The following is an 18,114-nucleotide window of genomic DNA, read 5'->3' as shown; positions in this document are numbered from 1 at the left end:
GCCAGCGCTTGGCTGCTGAAAAGGGACAATCTCCTACCTGCAGGCCCCCTTCCAGGCGCTCAGGAAGCGGTTCAACCCCCCAGTTACAAGCTGGCCGATGGAGGGGGCTGGGTTGCTGGGGAATCGCCTCAGGCAGCGCTGTTTGAGGTTGTTTAAAGAGCTCACACCACGTAAGAGTGGCAGCCACTGCCTTCAGGCTTAGTAGAAGGAAAATACAGGCTGGATTCACAGAATTCAACGAGAAGCTGTGAATATCGCCCTTTTTAGCAGTGCTCTATTCTGTTAGAGCTGCTCCTAGCAGCCAAAGACAGTTTGCGAGCTGAACTAGAAGCAGTGACCATGGAAAGCAGTGAGCATCCATTAAGCAGCTCTAACCCCAGCAGTCAGCACAGCAAAGTGTGCTGGCACTGCTAATATCAACTATTGGGTAACATTAGAAGTTTGTTTTCTTTTGAAAAGTTCATTTCTTACCAAAGCTAGGGCCAGTAACGTCAGCCCTGCTCCTGAGGCTGCTCCAACCTCCTTCATTTGTGCTCAAGTTACACATTTGTGCTCAAGTTTGTGCTTCCAGAAACACCCTGGGGAAATGCCTTTGAGATCTGACACCCCACAGACCCATCTACCTGTGTTTTTCACGTGTGGTGCCAGTCCATCTGCAAACATGGGCTCCTTCTACAGACTTCACCCAAGGCAGTATTTTTAGGAGTACACCTTGTACATCAGGCTGAAAACCATACTCAGCTTGTTTCAATACTCTTCAAGAAGAACCATACAGCTTACAAGTGTTACCATCTGACACTGAAATCACTTCAGCATGAGCAGAAGTCTCAGTTTTGGACAGGGTGCCACTACAGTTTGTTAAAAGGTGAAGTCCTAACCAGGATACAGGGCCTGTTGACAGAGTTGAAATGCTCTGTCTTGAGAGAGCAGTGAGCTCAAAAAGGATACGATATATTCACCAATAGCAAATACAGCATTTGCTGGTTATGTCACTATCCACTCAAAAAAACAAACAAAACACATAAGGGGGAAAAATTTTAATGGAAGGGCTTTTATGAATTCAAGTTTCTGCTGCCAACCACAAATTTTTGTTACTGGCAGGGATTAGCTTTTGCTGGCCTATAAGCAGTCACATCCAAGTCACGAGCCAATGTCATGCAGCTTTGATCTCTGCCAGATTTTTTTCTGTAGCGTGAGCAGCACCAGAGGCAGGAATAGCTGCTGGGCTGCTAGCTGCCTTAGAACTCTGCAAAACCAGAAAGGTCAGACTAGAGCCAAGAGAAAATTCAAGACTTAAGGTAAATTCTTGCAGAAATTCTAAACTTGGCAGGAAAAACGAAGCCTTACCTTTCTTTGTGCAACTAGTTAAGAGCAGCAAGTTCAAGACATGATTTCTTTGTAAAACTCATCTTTTCGGTACTTCATTCTACTTTGTTACTTTAAATGAGATTCACGGAAGACGACACAGAAGAGCAAAAAGAACAAAGATGTTTTGTCTGAAAACACATTTTTTGTAATTTATTATATTTGTACATACTGTTAGCTAGTACTGTTCTCATTAACATATCTTTAACCTTTCCCTGCTCCTCCTTCATCATCCCTCCACAGGTCAGCAGTCTGCTCTGTTGAACAGATGGAAATCAAAGCAATTTGCCTTGGTAACCTAACCAACAGTGGTTTCATTCAACCCGACTCAGCACCGAAAAAGGCATGTTTGCTTTTTTCTTTTTCTTTAACCATTTAAATTTAAGCATTTCTTTCTGTCGAGCTACTGTGTATGAAGCTAAAGATCCTGTCTAATGATTGTTAGTACCAGGAAACACTCCTCCATGATAAGTGATCCAAAATTAGAGACTCCAACAGACACCAAAGCTGTCAGAAGCAGCTTCTCAGATGCTGCCTCAGAACTAAAGGCTTATACTGAAGCTTTTTACCATTTTAATCTCAGAGTTACTCTTATCTCTTGAAGAAAGGTTTTATTGTCACTGGACAAAGTTATTGGTGTTGAAAGACAGCAGTAATTGTGTTTAGTTGTAGTTGCACTGATTTCATTGGACAGACATCAGGAGGTTCTGTTAATAACAAAATCATCTGTTAATCCAAACAGTACTGTGCAAGTCGCAAGTCAATATAAAAAAATTAAGCAAATCAGAGAAAGCTCCTTGGAAATGCATTGGTGGGGAAAAAAAATCTGGACACTTCACTTAGGATTGTTGCTTTCTTGAAGAATGCCTTTAAAAACCAGAACACCCCAGAACAATCTGAAGATCCAAGGACCTCGGCCAACAGATTTCTGCCCTCGAATACTGGCTTCATCTTTCCACGTCAAATTTGCAGTTTCCACCACTACATGTGGACTTTCACATCAAACCACCGTAATTAACATTTGTAAAGTGCTTTGAGATAGTGCTATGAAAATATCAACAGTTAAAAGAAGGGCAGGATGTCTATTATCAGCACCCAGCTGGTTACTACTACTGATTTTGCTCTCAGAGCAGCATCACTATTTTCTCCTTTTACTTCCTATTAACAAAGAGTAAGGTGACAGTGTTAGAGATGGCACACAGATAAAGGGAGTTTCTGCAGGGCAGTGAAGGGATGTACTGGAAAACATGAAGATGTCTTCTGGAAAGAAGACTGAAGTAGAGCTCCAGACAAGGATGGGTATTTACTTCCCAGCTACATCAGGAAAGTAATGCCACATGCAGACTTTCTGCACAGAGAACTATACAGGAGGCTTTAGATAGCATAGACATTTGTTAAACAAGGAGAGAGTTGGTGCTAACCTTAAAAACATATATATATCAAAACATTGATGCTTTTGGGGAAGGGGGAAAACGTAACTGCTCATTTGAAGCTATTGCCTGAGGGCTGTTAACTACTTAGTAGTAAAATCCTGCTACCTTTCCAGTTGACAGGAACTTCTCTCTAGTTAGCAGCTTCACAAAAGCAATTCTTGTATGAATCCATAAAGCTTTCCCAGATTTTAAAAGGTTAATTTTACCATTATAATTGCACTTTAAAAACAGGCATCAATCCCTACACACTCTCCCCAAACACCTTCTCAATTTATAAAAGTGGAAATAAAGGCTACAATTATTCACTGTCCTACAGCTACCAGGATTTGAAAGATTTGATTCAGGTGCCTGAAGAAAGGACACAAACATCCAGTTTTCAGGGCAGGAAAATTGTGCATTTTAAAAACGAGCAGGCTTCACAGCTTGGCTTGCATCGGCTTCAGATGTTTGTGGAAAGACTCGTGAACCTGCAAAGAGGGCAAGACAGTGGTTACAGCAAGATCAGGCCAGCATTTTGAAACACTTTTAGTTCTCTACATCTTGCAGAAAATCTGAATCAGAGGCCTCAAGAACAGCCAACTAACTCCTGTATTTGAGTGTCTGTATGACCAAGGGTGAGAATGAGACCAAACAAGTGCTTCTCCACTACCTTTCTTGCATGAAATGAAAGAACATAAGGTGTTTTATTACCACATAGACAATTATTTAGCATTTTAATTAAAAGAAAGCTGGCAGACATCTCCTAAGCAGACTGTAATGAAGCTCTTAAGACCAACTGACTTCAGAAGCACAAAAAATTAAGAAAGCTCTGGTGGGATATAACTATAATTGCACAACCTCTGGCAGCCTGTGCTAGGAGTACAGACTGAATCAAATAAAGGCAAAAAAGGCCACCATGACAGGATTTAGAATTTTGTTTTGGCTGGTGGAACATAGACACTTCACAGCTCAGTTTCTTTTATTAGCTCAGCTACAGCCTCAGGGCAGATATGCAGCACCTGACACTTTCAAAGAAATACTTGGGAGCAGTTTCCTTCTACAGTCATTAATACTGCCTGAAGGCAGTAGAAGATTTGACAGAAAACAGGTAGGCTTTCACGGCTACCATCATTAAACAGAATTAAGATAAAGTGATAGTTGCTTTTAACTTCAATGAGATTATCCAGTTGTTTCTCTAGGTAGACTACAATTTCCTCCCCCAACTGAGGAAGTGAAAAGTATCCTGCAAGACTGTGTGTAAGGCATGTGTGGGAAAGTAGCTACAACAGAAAACTGAACGCAGAGGAGCAGAAGCAGGTTGCTAGTTTTGTTCCACTACCACTAGTGGCTTCAACTCCTTCCTCCCCCTTTATCGATTACCTGCTAAGATCACTAACTGGATCAAAACTAACAACCCTATATTGAGTTATTTCTCTGCACACAGATGACCTAAGAGGAAGAAATAAGGCTTCTTTACCTCTGTTTTGTTCAGTGGAGATTTCTTTGCCCACTCAAACATGTTCTCGTAGACATTGCCGTCATACCGGCCAAGCACAGATCCAAGATGAGTGTCGTGAAAGTCAAAGGAGTCTACCAGTGCTACCGCGTTGGGACGAATTATAGCCAAGAGCTCCTTCACACGCTGGTTCACTTGAGTAATTTGGGCATCTGTCAAAATACCCGCCTTGGGGAAAAAAAAAAAAATTATCAGAAGAGTGTGTAAGTCACAAGAACCTTCCCTTCCACTATGGTCTAACACAGGTCAGCCTTTCCTCACCCAGAAATCCAGTAGTCTGTAAGACACCCTGCCCCAAAGTGCTAAGTAACCAAACTGTCCATCTGCCATAGGGTACAAGCAAGAGAAGATGCCTAGCATGGCATAGCCACAGTATTGCCCAGCTATTTCAACAGGAGATGATTTATTTCTTTTAAGAGCATCTATTTTAACCTCTGCAACAAGTATTCTTGGAGAACATGCACACTCGTATTAAGTTCTTCCTGGTTTCTGAGAAGTTTTTGGTAGGCAGCAAAGAGGAAAATGGGAAGATAAAACATATCATGTCTGCCTGAACACAAAATAAAACATTGCTGCAAATACATTCTCAATCTGAAAAAATAAAAAGGGTAATGCCTGGCAATTTAAACCCACTCACTGAAGGATGGGTTATTATCTGGAGTACGATTTCCCCTTTTGTGCACTAATCTGCAAATGCACATAGCTCTCAAGGCATGTCTAACCTACACTTTTATCTCCTGTATTATCTCCTTGTTTTTTTTAAACACACTGGTCACCATAAACCATTGGAACACATTAATCCAAACAGATGCCACACTACCATTTATCATCCAACTCTACTTCTGGTGGATCCCAAGGGAAACATAACAAGAGCCTTCCATCAGAATCACACTGCTCTTGGACTTACACAAGTGACAGTCAAAACCTTAGGCCTAGGCAGTCATGCAGCTTTGCATTTAAAACATCTCATAACGAGAACTCTGGCTCAGGAGGTTTATAGAGTTGGAGAAATACACCAACCTGCATGAAATCCCCTGCGTTCTTACTGATCCCATACAGTGCATACAGAAGACATAATTCAGTCACGACAGCACGGACTGCTGCATTGCTGATCTCAGACAGCTTTGCTGTGAAAAGCTTCACTATTACGTAGTGACAGTGTACCTACAAGATACAAAAGGAAGATGAATCAGATTCACAAAGGAACTACAAGCTCCTATAGCACCCCTCTTTATCAGGTACGTCACTGACCTCAGATGCTCGCACGAGGTCAACGGAAGTTCTGTTCCAGGCATCCTCCTTGCTCTTTCTGTGGTTCAGTTCAGCTTGCAAGTTCTTTGCTGCAGCTTCTACGAGCCTATTTCAAAAAAGGAAAAATGGGTTATACAATGACACATTATCAAGACTACATACACCGAATTTGTATAAATTGAAGTCTAACACATCAGAACTCAGAGGTGGTGTGCAGCACCTGAATGCATTGCCTGGAGCAAGCAGCTGTGACCCTAAAACCCCTGTCATCACTGCTGCATCTAGAACACAACTACATGGGGATAAAAAGACATTTGACAACACTGCTGGGGTGCCTGAATGCCTACTCTCGTGTAGGTTATCTGTTGTACTCTTACACCTTCCTCACAATAGGCTTTAGAATCAGGATTGTTTGCCTGTATGTAACCTCTTGCAACCTCAGAGCATTTAACACCATTCCAAGCTAGTAAAGTGCATTACTTCTTGCAAGCGACATGCAGAGCAAAGCTTTGCCAACCACACCTTGAGAACCTCACGTTAGCAAGGCAGTACAACACTACCACCTCCCAACACACCCGATTTTATTAGTGCCTGGCTCAGCCTAGCGAGCATGAACTCACCGGGCAGCCCGTGCTTTGTAGGCCTCTACCAAGCTGGTTGGATCATTAATGCGCACACTCACGGTCCTCGCAGCCACGTGCTGTGGCTGAATGCGTTGCCTGGAGAGATCATTAAGGTAGGACACCATGCCAGAAACCCGCTGACCAGCAATAACTTGGTTGTAGCTTTTGATAAGGAATCTGAAAATAAGAACAACAAATAGCAACTCTTACTCCTTAGTTTGAATGGAGAGAAGTCCTTTTACCTAGGGTCAGGCAGTCTGTCAAAGACCAGTTGCAGGCGTATGCTGTTGTCAAAAACAGAGTTCCATGGTAATACAGGATACTTCTTTTGCTCTTCACTTCAGGTGCAAAGACCATAATGCCAAGGCAAGAAAGTTGATGGACAGAAGCTGACATACCTAGCTGTCTGCAGCATCATGACTGTGTTTTCTCCCTCGTAGGTGCAGGATGGGGTGAATGTGACGTAGATGTCAGGAATGCCACTGCAACGAGAATAGCCATGCCCACCACAGGCCATTCGACACTCCTCAATACCAGCATTGGCAGTCCAGGAAGTGAAAGCCTTCAGTCCTGCTGTCAGTGCATGGAGCTGATGGACAAAAGCAAAGCAAGTTAGCATCTTTATATTCCATTCTAAGTTTGCACATGTACCTACCAAGTACTGCAACTCCTAGAAAAAAAGTCAACACCACCCTCCCACTTACCACTAGGTCTTGTTTTTCTTGTAAGGTCTCTTTCCTGAGGCAAACTACTTATGTGAAAGCCTATGTACATGTAAGGACTTAATCTAAGTACCTCATCTTTTCTGTTTCTACATATAACGTGGACAACTGTTTTCAATTGCTTTTTGTCACATTAGGTTCTTAAACAGAATCCCTAGTTGAAAATTAACACTTTAAAATCCTGATCGCCTCAAAATAGTACTGACACCTTTGATCAACACATCAGTTCTCCTCTAGTCACCTCAAGATCAAGAACAATAATCAAGAAGGTACAGCACAGGCGTAAGACCAGTCTCAACTTCACTCCCAAATGACGTGCCATCATTCCCGAAAATACTTTTTTTTTTTAAAAAAAAAATATACACATTAGCTTGCTTTCTTTGCATCACTCCACATTTCTTTGTGAAGCACTGCTAAACGAACAGTGCAAACAAAGTAAGAGTCACAAGCACATACTGGACTTGGGATCACTGGATCTAAAGTACAAGACATCTCAAGAGTGAAAACCACAAAAAGGCTTGTGACTTTGCTCTCATGTTAAAAGCAATTTTTGCATAAAATCAGAAGACCCCTCTGGTTTCCAGAAGATACAGTACCTCTGGCAGCTCACTCAGATCCCCTGCATTGATGTCTCCACTGATACGCCGATAGGTGTCTTTTATGTAGGCTCCCACGAAATGAAAAGCATATGCTGTTGCCAGGAGAGGAAAGAGTTTGTACTGTTGGGTCTGATAGTCCAAGATCTGGGGTTCTGGTTCCCTAGAGCAAAACACCTGAGAGTTAGTAGCAGTTTGCCAGCCACAGGCATACTGAAGTCCTATTCAACTCTAAGTAGCTTCTCCACTTGGACAGTAAAAGATGCATTCATATCAAACCAGAATATCCAAGAGCATACGACAGTCTCTGGCAGGGGGAGGGCAGTTTGGCAGTCAATAACGGAAGACTACTCATTTTCTAATGTTAAACTCTTATAAAACTCTATCAAGTGCCAAAGCAAGTAACATCAACCACATTCCCTCTTCTCTCCAGCTGTTAGTAACTTCCCCTCAGCACTTCAGCTGCTCTTTCCTTTCGGTGCACTTACCCTGGCTTTAGCTCAGACTGGTGTCTCACTGCGCTGTAGCGGATGGCAATGGTACAAGCCCGGGACAGAGAGCGAGCAGAATCCCCTACAATGAGGGATCGGATGAACACCATGGTCCCATAGGTTAGCTTGTCACTCACTGGTTTCACATAAGTGCCATCTGGTTCAACCTGCAAAAAAAATAAACACAACAGCCTGTTGATTTTTATAGTATCTTCTCTTTTTACATATTCACATCTCAAGCTTTACACTTATCATGTAGTACTTAAAAACAAGCTACAATCTTGATGGTATTTGGATGAAAAACTTCTCCAAAAAAGACCAGAATAGTATAGAGACCTTGCCAGCTGGGTGGGTGACTTTTGTTCTTTATTTACAGCCCTTGGGCAGCAGCTAGAGGTGAAAACTTCTGAATCAGCCCCTGAACAGTCATTACAGGTCCTCCCTTCCCATACAATTAATAGGACAGACTGCACATTTCACAGAGCAACTGGGGATAACAGACAGCTGTAGCTTCCCCTGTAGTGATGCTATCACACATGAGCAGGGAATGCAGATGAGTAATTAATATGCAGGGTTTACAGCACTATTCAACCACACGAGAACATTTGAAGTGACCATTTTTAAAGGCATATGCTGAAACTCATTGCTTTACCTGGGCATATTTCATCAGCATGTTTTCTCGAGGAATTCTGAAGTTGTCCATCTTCAAGTAGCCATTATCCATTTCATCATACCCAAACTTTGGCCCAATGTCACCCACTGTAATACCTGCCACACACAAAGCCATATGCATTAAGAAAAAGGAACATGACACAAGAGGTTTAAGCCTTGGTCTCCAAGGAAGACATTCTTTAGTTTTCTAGAAAGTCCTGTCACTGCTAGGAGTAACAGCAAACTAGGAGCTTAGATTCTTTATTGGAATGAAGAGTACCAAAACATGGGGCCTTCGCAGTTTACATGAAATCCTACTATATGCTGACTGAGGGAGTTTCCTCTAAGGATTGCTCACCTCCCTTCTAGCTAGGGGATGATGAAAGGTATTTTTCCCTTTCAGAAGAAGCACGTGCTGCCTCACAGAATGCCTAGCTGGACAGAATCAAATTCCCAACTAATCTTCACATTGAAAACATGACGTGAAAGCTTATTTAGTAGTAGTTCACTTGTAAATAAGACTTTAAGTAAGTTTTAAGTCCTGTGACCTACAATCTACTCACTCAAATCAGCTAGTGAAATACGCTATGTTAATTAACAAGACACATGCAGCTGTATATAGCTGAAGAGAAACAGATCTGAAGTTTTCCATGAACGCTAAGCCCCCGGAACAAATTTTTACCTGGCAGAGGTTCATGGGTGCCCAGCTGCCGTATGGGAACGATGAAGGCATGCAGTCCTTTGCACTGGCCCTGAGTGTAGAGCTGAGCCAGAACAATGGCATGGTTTGAGGTCTTTCCAACTGCAGGAGTGGTAGTCAGAAAAAAAATAAGCAGCACACATATTATTAACACACGCCTTTCCTTGAAGCAGGATCCAAAATACATTAACCCCACCATTTTAGAGAAATAGATTTGCAACACTGATTAATATCCAAATTTTACAGCTAGACAAACAAGGCTGCCTAAGTCAATGGAAACTGAACGTTATTATTCTCTTGGCCGTACAACACCAAGTCCCTGGCAAACCTGACAGGAAAGCCAAAGGAAGTCCTGTCTACAGACTGCCTCAGATGCTTCAATAAAGATTTTTATAAAACATAATGAATTACATCAAATCCACACAGTGTGAATGATTCAGGGAAATAATCCAGAGCACACAGATAATGAGAAGTTTAGGTAGGCTCTGACAGGTCTTCTTCTTGTGCAAAAGGCAACTCTGACTCTCTGGACCAAGCTTCAATCATCATTCTGTAGATATAAGACATGTGACAGCACCTCCTTGAGTTTTTCATATGCATCTTCCAGATTTATATAGACACACTTACGTCCACCTGGCCACCACTTAATGGAGGTCACAGTGGGGCTGTTGAGGATGAATTCCTGGGTAGCAGGGTCATAAGTAGCTGTAGTTTCTAGACCCCGGAGATGAGTTCCTGAAAACAAGCAAACACACCGTGTTGGCAGAAAGTCAGTCGCAAAATACAGACAAGGACTGAATTGGACAATGGAAAGTTGAACTCCAGTAGTAATGCACAAATTTTAATTTTGCTTTTAGGCTACAATTAGTAGGTTTTTAATCCTTCATAAAGAATGAGTGAGACTCGGGCCTTATTCTGGAACCTAAAGCCAATTATCTGCAAACTCATTACTGTTTCATTGGTCCAATACTACTTTCCAAGCACCTCTGATCTGATAATTTTTTTCCTATTACAAGCCTTTTGTCAATAGAGAGATCCACAAAACCATGCTCACCTGGCTTTCACTAAAACTGCTGATTAAGTGCAAACAGAATCATGCACTTTGCAGCCAAAAGATGGAATAAATAGTACTCGTAATACCTTTATTCCTTCATCAGGCCTAGGATCTCCTCACTTGATGGAGCAAATTCTCCCAAACGAGATCATTCATTGCTCCAAAACAGTAAGTAGTGGCGTGCATATGCTAGGTTACTTATACAGGTAGATGAGTGGCTGCAAAATAACAAAGGTTACAACTGCAGGCACAGTCTGTCTTCTGCCTTGAACTCTTCACTCTGCAATTCATGCAAACCTGTCTCAGCAATGGCAGCGTCTTTGCATTAGTGAAAAATCACTATGCCTACATGTTTAAACTAGTCAAGCTGCAAACACTCATGATAGTCTAAATGGACAGAGAAGATGGAGCCAACAACTCTACGTGGGAGTTTCAACATGAAAAGACATCACCTCGATGCATCCACGTTTCCAAAGCATGGAGCTTAGCGGTAGATTTCCATGGACAGCTTAACTCTTACTCTGCTGGCAAAGGGTCTTCAGACCTCACTAGATGCAAGAGATTCTCCACAGACTTGCAGTTATTTTATGCTTCATACAGTCTCTGTATTTCACTTCAGCACAAAGGTGAATCCTGCTCATTTTTAGAAAATATTTCTTATCTGCAACTCTCAGGTATCAAAATAGAGTTTCCCGAGGCATAATATCCTCCCTTTGAAACTTGGATTACGTGTTGAATCACAATACTGCTGGAGTTATCACAATCCATTTCAAAGCTTGAAAGCAAAGAACAGCAACAGAGATCAAAGTCTACTTAATACAGATACTCTAAAACATGATTTCATGGTCCAATTAATAAGAACACAAGGGAGTGAGCTAAGGAACCAGGAAAAACGCTTCCCATAAAACATGAACACTGAGACCAAGTCATCCACATGTTCTCTGATCCAAGGCCAGTCCCAAGGTGACAAGCAGTTCTTACTTTTTTGGCATCTCTTTCAGTATCTTAAAGCTCTGTCCTTTTGTCTTCACAGTGAGTGTTACAGTAAAGCAGAAATCACACTGGAAAGAATGGTAGGTGTAGAAATGAACTGATGTCATCAAATTGACAACACCATAGCCGTATGCAGGTGGTGTTTTAACAAATCATCTATAGTAATTTGAATGGCACAAGAGGAGCACTCAGAATGTGTCTGCACAAAAATACAAACTCTTCCACCATCAGGGAAAAAAGGTCAGAAAGCATGTGGTGTTGTAATCTCTTAGGAGTTTCAGAAGCAGTCCACTTGTCCCTAAAGCCATAAACACATACTTACAGACCACGGGATAAACGCACACCCTTTTTCCCAGGCAGGGGAATCCTTTGCACACAAAACCATTCTTAGAAATAGCATTTAGTGAATGTACTGTACCATGGCCCATTTCAGTCTGGGCATAGGTGCCAATGATCTCCAGGTTCCAGGCAGGCATGAAGAAGCGATCCTGCTGCTCTGGGGTTGCCTGGGTGAGAAGGGTGGGGAGGAACATGCCCAGATGAAGATCCAGAGGTTCAGGCCGTCCTCGATGAACAAAGCTGTGAAGAGGTGCCATGGGATGGGAGTGTGAAGGCAATGTTATGGGAGGGAAGCAAGCAAGAGGATTCATGGTGGAGATTCAGGAAGAGACAAAAAGAGAAAAAAAAAGATTCATGTGTAAATCAGAATTCGGCAGGTGTATTTTAGAAAGCCAGAGCACTCTCCTTTCCTCAGATCTGAATAACAAAAAACATGCTTACTCTGAAATAAGCATGCTGCAATTAATTTCCTTCTAATCCTATATAAAATGCATTTGCAATATTCACCTATTTTTGATGATAAATAATTGATGATGGATAAAATGATTAATCCACACTGAAAAACAAAGACAATATCCTCACTCTGGTTTGTAAACCAGAGCCCACTGCGTTAAAAGAGGGGCTGAGGCAGAACGGCAGTTTGTTGAAGATGTGGTCTGGTTGGATGTAGCGAGCCTTTGGCTGTACGAACAAAGTCCACACTTTTTTCATGGTTGGGGAGCAAAATGTGGCAGAAGTCAGAGTTCATCCAGCTGGATGAGCTAGATTTTCACTGGAATATCTGGAATATTCTTTAAAAAAATAATAGTCTCCACTATTTTTGTTGTTGTTAAGATTAGATGTATATACTACATACCCCTCCTAAAATTCCTGCCATCACCTCCCTTCAACTCCTGCTATTTTTAAAGGCTCTCTTAAAAGGAAAGTGCTCTGCATGCGTCAAAGTTGTGAACATAACATGGCAAGAAAGCCAACATTTTCCAACGTGGCAATCATCAGTACAAGATCTCTCCAACTAAACGTTTCACTAGAACTAACCTTCCTCCACGTTCTATCAAACACCACTGCTAGGTTAAGTGGTCTACTAAGAATATGGATATGAAAGGCTAAATGCTTCATTGTGTTTTTAAATATTAATTGCTTTGAGTACTTAGAGCACTGTTGTAGCTTGGAGGAGACAAAAATGAACAAACTGTTCTACTGCAGTGTTCTCCAGTCTTAAGACTATCCCATTTACTCGAGGAATTTCTCAAAATACATAGAGATTATTTTTGCAAGTATTACTTACTAACTTCCAAAAATAAGGGAAAACCCAAACAGCATTAGTCCCTACTGCACAAGGCTGACAACACTGCTTAATAGTTTGCATTCCCTATTATAACAGTTGGGCTATAGATTGTTGATAGCACTTCTGCACAAAGACTAAAGCATGAATATGCCAAGTGAACAAATAATGTAGCTTGTTTTTAATAGGATTTTTTAAATAAGTGGGAAGAATTACTGAGAGAACATTTGTTGGAGCTCAGCTCAAATTCAGCTGGCACACAGAGTGGGACCAATGTACTCATGTTACCTCTATGCATACATTGATCTAAGTGGCCCTCTAACAAGTGTCATTCTTCTGTTTATTTGTAGGCACCTGAAAATATCAGCCAGCTAATAATCCCAGCAGCAATATCTTATAAGCTTTTTGACTGAACAGGGACCCAGCTCAACTGAAGACTAATGGTTATTTTAATCAGGAATACCAGATTTTAAGTGAGTTCAGTGCTGGTGAGATACACATAGCTGATAGACAAAAACTGAGAAAAAGTCCCTACTTACTAGCCCTAGCTATAAGCCAGGAAGAAGCAACATAGTATTTTTATTTCTCCTTTGTGTTTCCCTTTCAGCCCAGTGTTTTATGCCTTCTTCTGTTTTCTTTTTAATCATTCACTATGAAACAGGTTAAAACCACTACAGACTACCAGAAGGTACTCCCTAGGTTAAAATTTGACCAACTACCCATCCAGGCTGGGATTCAGTTCAGAGGGCTCTTTCCCCCATCACCAGTTTCTAAACATCAGGCTTAAATTAAGCAGAGCTCAGTAACAATTATTACAGAAGCTTTACTTATGGAACAGGTGCCCAGCATTCACAGCAAGAATGCCAAACCATCGTACTTTCATTATTCAGCACAGCAGGTATATTCACTTTTCTATGTTATCATTGCATTAATTCTATTAAGTGTCAAAGTAGACATTTTACTACCAAACAGGAGAGCTGCAAGCAAACCCAACCATCACCAGGCAAGAAAGTGCAATGATCTAATGTGAAACAGCAAGTAAACCAAATCACTTTGGTGTGGACGTGTGCCTGATTTAAAGAAGGCGGTGTGAAAAAGCAAACATGGTTAGCAAGCATTTTTGTCAGCCATTTGACTCCGCTTCCCATGTTGAGTTCAGTTTGCTAACTCCATCTCTCTGAAGCAGAACAGACGATGGGAATTCCTCCGTTGCACATTCTACGAAGATTTCAGCTAGCACAAGTAATGTAACCTACCAAGCAGGCATCCAATTTGGCTATTACCATCCAACTTGAGCAGTTGTCCAGGCTTGTACACATCCTGCTTTCCAGGCTCAGGTGCCAGCACATGTTCTGACATCTTTGGTCTGTTAATTCTTACTGGTATTTAAGAACTGTAATTCCAGGTTCTGGGCTAAAATTCCGTGTTCTTATCCATTAAACATTCTTCCATATGAATAACTGAAGGTAGTTTTCCTTGATAGTAGGAGTAAGATGTTTTTCCTTCTTTGGAACCGAGACCCTTCCATGAAGTTAGACAGCTGCAGTGGAATAGCACCTGGAAGGACAGTGCTTGGGGCAAAGCATGCCTTACTTTCAGGGGCACAAAACGCGAATCTCATCATGTTACACTGCATCTGAAGCTGTAGGCCTGACTTGTTTATGCAGGCTGATCATGCACTACGAGCTCCGCAACACATGCCTCAATCCAGGCTAAAATGAAATCTGCAGTACTGTTGACTGACATGTTCCAACTAGTTCAACTGAAATTCGGACTCCCAGGGCTTATAACAACCTCCTCATCTTAAATCAAAGGCAAACAGATATGAAGTCAGTGAACAGCTAAGAGGTGCATTCTGGAAAAGACCAAAATTAACCCTGCGTTTTAGGATGAGAGACAGAACTGCTCTCCAGCTATCAAGCTGGAGACATCAGTGGTTAACCAAGTTACTTTACCTTTCCCCTTTCAGATTTACGCAGGGAGCATTATCAGTTTATAAACTGGAGTTACAGAAAAGAGGTTACCCAGCGATCCCTGAAGGGAACTAACCATGTCCCATTTCGGTTTGGGCGTAGGTGCCAACTATCTTGACTCCATGGACAAGAGGCAGCCATTTCTTCTTCTGAGCATCAGTCGCTTGGCTCTGTATGGTTGTTTGAAACATGCTGAAGTGTAGACCAAAAGGTTCAGGAAAATTGCCCAAGCATGTTCTACAGGAGAGAAATAGAGGGATCTGGATCTCAGTCTCACTGAGAACAAGATCCTGAAAGGCTTTTCTCCAACTGTAGCATAAGATAATGTTTGCTATTTCGACTTTTCTTTGTCCCATGAGCAACCTCCAAACATGGAGGAATCAGAAGGAATGCTAATGGGAAACATTTATTTCAGACATTTTCTTCATGCTATGATTTAAGCTGTCGTTATGTAGCTAGAAAAAAAGAACTGTGCTATAAAGATGCACTGGGAACTTAAAACAGTGGACAGGAAAACCAAATTACTTTTCCCCCTATCCCTCATGCTTGGTGGGAATAAATCCCACTGCTGCTAGTGGCGTAGAACTAGGCTGTTATTTTTAGAAGCACTACGTATTGAAAAGGAAGAAGCTTCTTAGGTGACCAAGTGCTTTTCTGAAGAGCTCTGTATTACCTGTGTCTGCTTCCATAAGCTGTGAGATGTTGAGCTCACCTCCCATTAAAACTCTTACAGGTTAGTAGTGGAATGTAAGGAAAAATCAAACATCTTACACAGGCTTCATCAAAACAAATTATTTCATGATTTGTAGCCACAATGGCAGGCAAATTCTGCTTCCAGTGAAACAAACCCTGGGACAAACGTGCTGCAAAGTTTCGCTGGGTAAAAGCTACGTAGCAACTGCATCTTCCCTTCAGCGTTCTGCAGAGCCTGAAGTTCTTTCATCTTCCACCTGCTGCACGTGGATGCTTATTCCATCCAGACTCAAATATAGAAGAGAAACATGTGATCTACATGAATACCTACACACAAGATCTCTTCCACCTGCTCGAGGTATTGGCAAGGGAAGTGCCTCCTTCCATCGTGGGGTATTAACACCTGCCCGGGAAGCAGACTGAAGTTTGTTGCTGGTGCAGACCTGCACTGAGTAGCAGATATTATGCATCCAGTTTTTCAAATTACAGCAGCATTTGTGGCTGGCGTTTTACACTATGCTAGGAACGAATGCCTGGGAGCAGAGAATAAAACATTTATAGTTCAGAACAGATCCCTACACAAACTGTGCAAATCAGCCTTAGGGCGAGAGAGCAGGACGATGCTTCTTCAGGACCACTGAACTACATGGTGAAGACACGTTCACTTAGAAACTGTGCTGTTGAACAAGACCAAATGAGCCAGGAGCAAAATTCGCATCATTAAGTGATCTCATACTTGCTATTAATGTGCTTTCAGCTGGTGTGAATGAAAGCACAGTGCCTAGAGTTCTTGGGATCAAGGCAGTCGCTTCCCTTAGCAGAAAATATTATGTTGCCTACAGCAGCAGCACATCTCCCTGCAAAGCAGAAGTTATTTTTTTTTTTGAACAAGGGCTTTCAAATGCTATACAAATAGGGAGACAATATTTTGCAGCATTGTTGTGGTTTCTTCGGTGGGTTTTTCCTTTACACCTACACAGTAAAAGGTACTGGGATTTAACAGATTTGTCTGATTGCACAAATATCAACCCTATCATGTCCTACCAGTACCTAAAGGGGGATACAGGAGAGCTGGAGAGGAACTCTTTGTCAGGGGATATAAAGATAGTACAAGGGGGAATGGCTTAAACTAAAAGAGGGTAGGTTTAGGTTAGATATAAGGAAAAAAAACTTTACTCAGAGGGTGGTAAGGCACTGGAACAGGCTGCCTAGAGAAGCTGGGGATAGTCCATGCCTGGAAGTGTTCAAGGCCAGGCTGAATGGAGCTTTGGGCAAGCTGGTCTGGGGGGAGGTTGCAATTAGATGACCTTTAAGGTCATCTTCCTTCCAACCCAAACCATTGTACAACTCTGTAATCCATAGACAGAGTACAATAAAGTACTAAAAACTAAGTAGTAAAGCTAAGTGTTTGCCTGACACTCCAGAGCTAAATGAGCAACTGCAAAGACATTCTCAGTGTCCTGGTTTCAATTAGGACAGAGGGGACAGACCCAGGACACTCAGCCTGCAGAACTGGGTTACAGAGTAGGATTGTTTACTTTAAAGCAATATCTGCAAGCAAAACGTTCTTCCTGTTGCAGTTCTTGAGGCAACTCTCAAGGAAGAGTGTGAAGAACCTCTCGGTGGGCAAGAAACTGGGGCTATGTCTGACCTGCGCTGATTGACTTCAGAGCTAACAACCACATAGTAACCAATCCCTTTTCCAGCTGTACCAAAAAAAACAGCCAGCCTCATCTACTCTAAATGAATTTAGCAGTGGCCGGTAGCGCCCCTATTACAATTTTTCTGGTTTGATACACTAACCTGAACACCAAAACGAGAGGCAGACACATTCTCGCAACGGAAGTGCACATTCACACAGTGCTTACGAGTAAAGGAAGCATCTGCTGACTTGCAGCTCTCAGACCTTTTCTCTGTGCCCTATTTTCTCTTCTCCACTTAATCCCTTTTTCCTCAGTGAAGGCTATTTAAATTTGAAGGTGAATTAGGATTCACCAGATTGCTCCCTTCAAAGAGCTGTGTAGCACTGTGGATGTCAGAACAATATCCCGTTTTTCATGCTGACTTACATTTTGCTGTAATTGGACTGTAAAAGAAACCTCAAATATTAGCACATTAAGGCTGCTGGCCTTCATGAACAGCAGCCACAACAGTGATTGCAGTGCTGACATGTTAAAACACAAGAAAAATTGTCTAGATAAGAAACAATTAAAATGGCTTCTCTACACATTTAATAGATCTCATGTTTTGGAGGAATATTCAGTTCAGCATATCTCAGCAGCAACAAGTGTTTAAGCACACCTTCAGGTCACCTGATGGAAGCATTCCTCATCAATCAAGCTATGATGTTGGTCATTTCGTGATACAAAGTTACCCAATGAACTTCCAACAACATACAACAGCTACAGGAAAACTATCTGAAAACGCCCCAAAAGGCTCACTAACAGTCA

At 41.9% G+C, this 18,114-nt stretch overlaps 1 protein-coding gene across 4 annotated transcripts in view; it reads right to left on the bottom strand.

Annotated features, from left to right (window-relative positions):
• Positions 1–1,490: 1,490 nt before the first annotated feature.
• ACOX1 (acyl-CoA oxidase 1) overlaps positions 1,491–18,114 on the bottom strand; it is a 20,266-nt gene continuing 3,642 nt past the window's right edge. Inside the window, exons 2-14 of one of the 4 annotated variants that reach the window (XM_027471372.3) lie at positions 15,048–15,208; positions 11,793–11,953; positions 9,955–10,062; positions 9,310–9,429; positions 8,629–8,744; positions 7,974–8,143; positions 7,486–7,648; positions 6,566–6,756; positions 6,165–6,344; positions 5,545–5,650; positions 5,314–5,457; positions 4,255–4,461; positions 1,491–3,265 (exon numbers count right to left, since the gene is read on the bottom strand). In XM_027471372.3, coding sequence (XP_027327173.1) covers positions 3,215–3,265; positions 4,255–4,461; positions 5,314–5,457; positions 5,545–5,650; positions 6,165–6,344; positions 6,566–6,756; positions 7,486–7,648; positions 7,974–8,143; positions 8,629–8,744; positions 9,310–9,429; positions 9,955–10,062; positions 11,793–11,953; positions 15,048–15,112 — 1,782 coding nt within the window. In that variant the 5' untranslated portion in view covers positions 15,113–15,208 and the 3' untranslated portion in view covers positions 1,491–3,214. The remainder of the gene's footprint in view (positions 3,266–4,254; positions 4,462–5,313; positions 5,458–5,544; positions 5,651–6,164; positions 6,345–6,565; positions 6,757–7,485; positions 7,649–7,973; positions 8,144–8,628; positions 8,745–9,309; positions 9,430–9,954; positions 10,063–11,792; positions 11,954–15,047; positions 15,209–18,114) is intronic. The other 3 variants (XM_027471370.3, XM_027471371.3, XM_072025794.1) reach the window with 3 other exon arrangements.

The sequence above is a fragment of the Anas platyrhynchos genome, chromosome 19 (assembly GCF_047663525.1).
Source record: "Anas platyrhynchos isolate ZD024472 breed Pekin duck chromosome 19, IASCAAS_PekinDuck_T2T, whole genome shotgun sequence".
NCBI classification, from domain to species: domain Eukaryota; kingdom Metazoa; phylum Chordata; class Aves; order Anseriformes; family Anatidae; genus Anas; species Anas platyrhynchos.
Note: the sequence above shows the minus strand (reverse complement) of the source record. Positions and strands in the feature narration are given on the sequence as shown.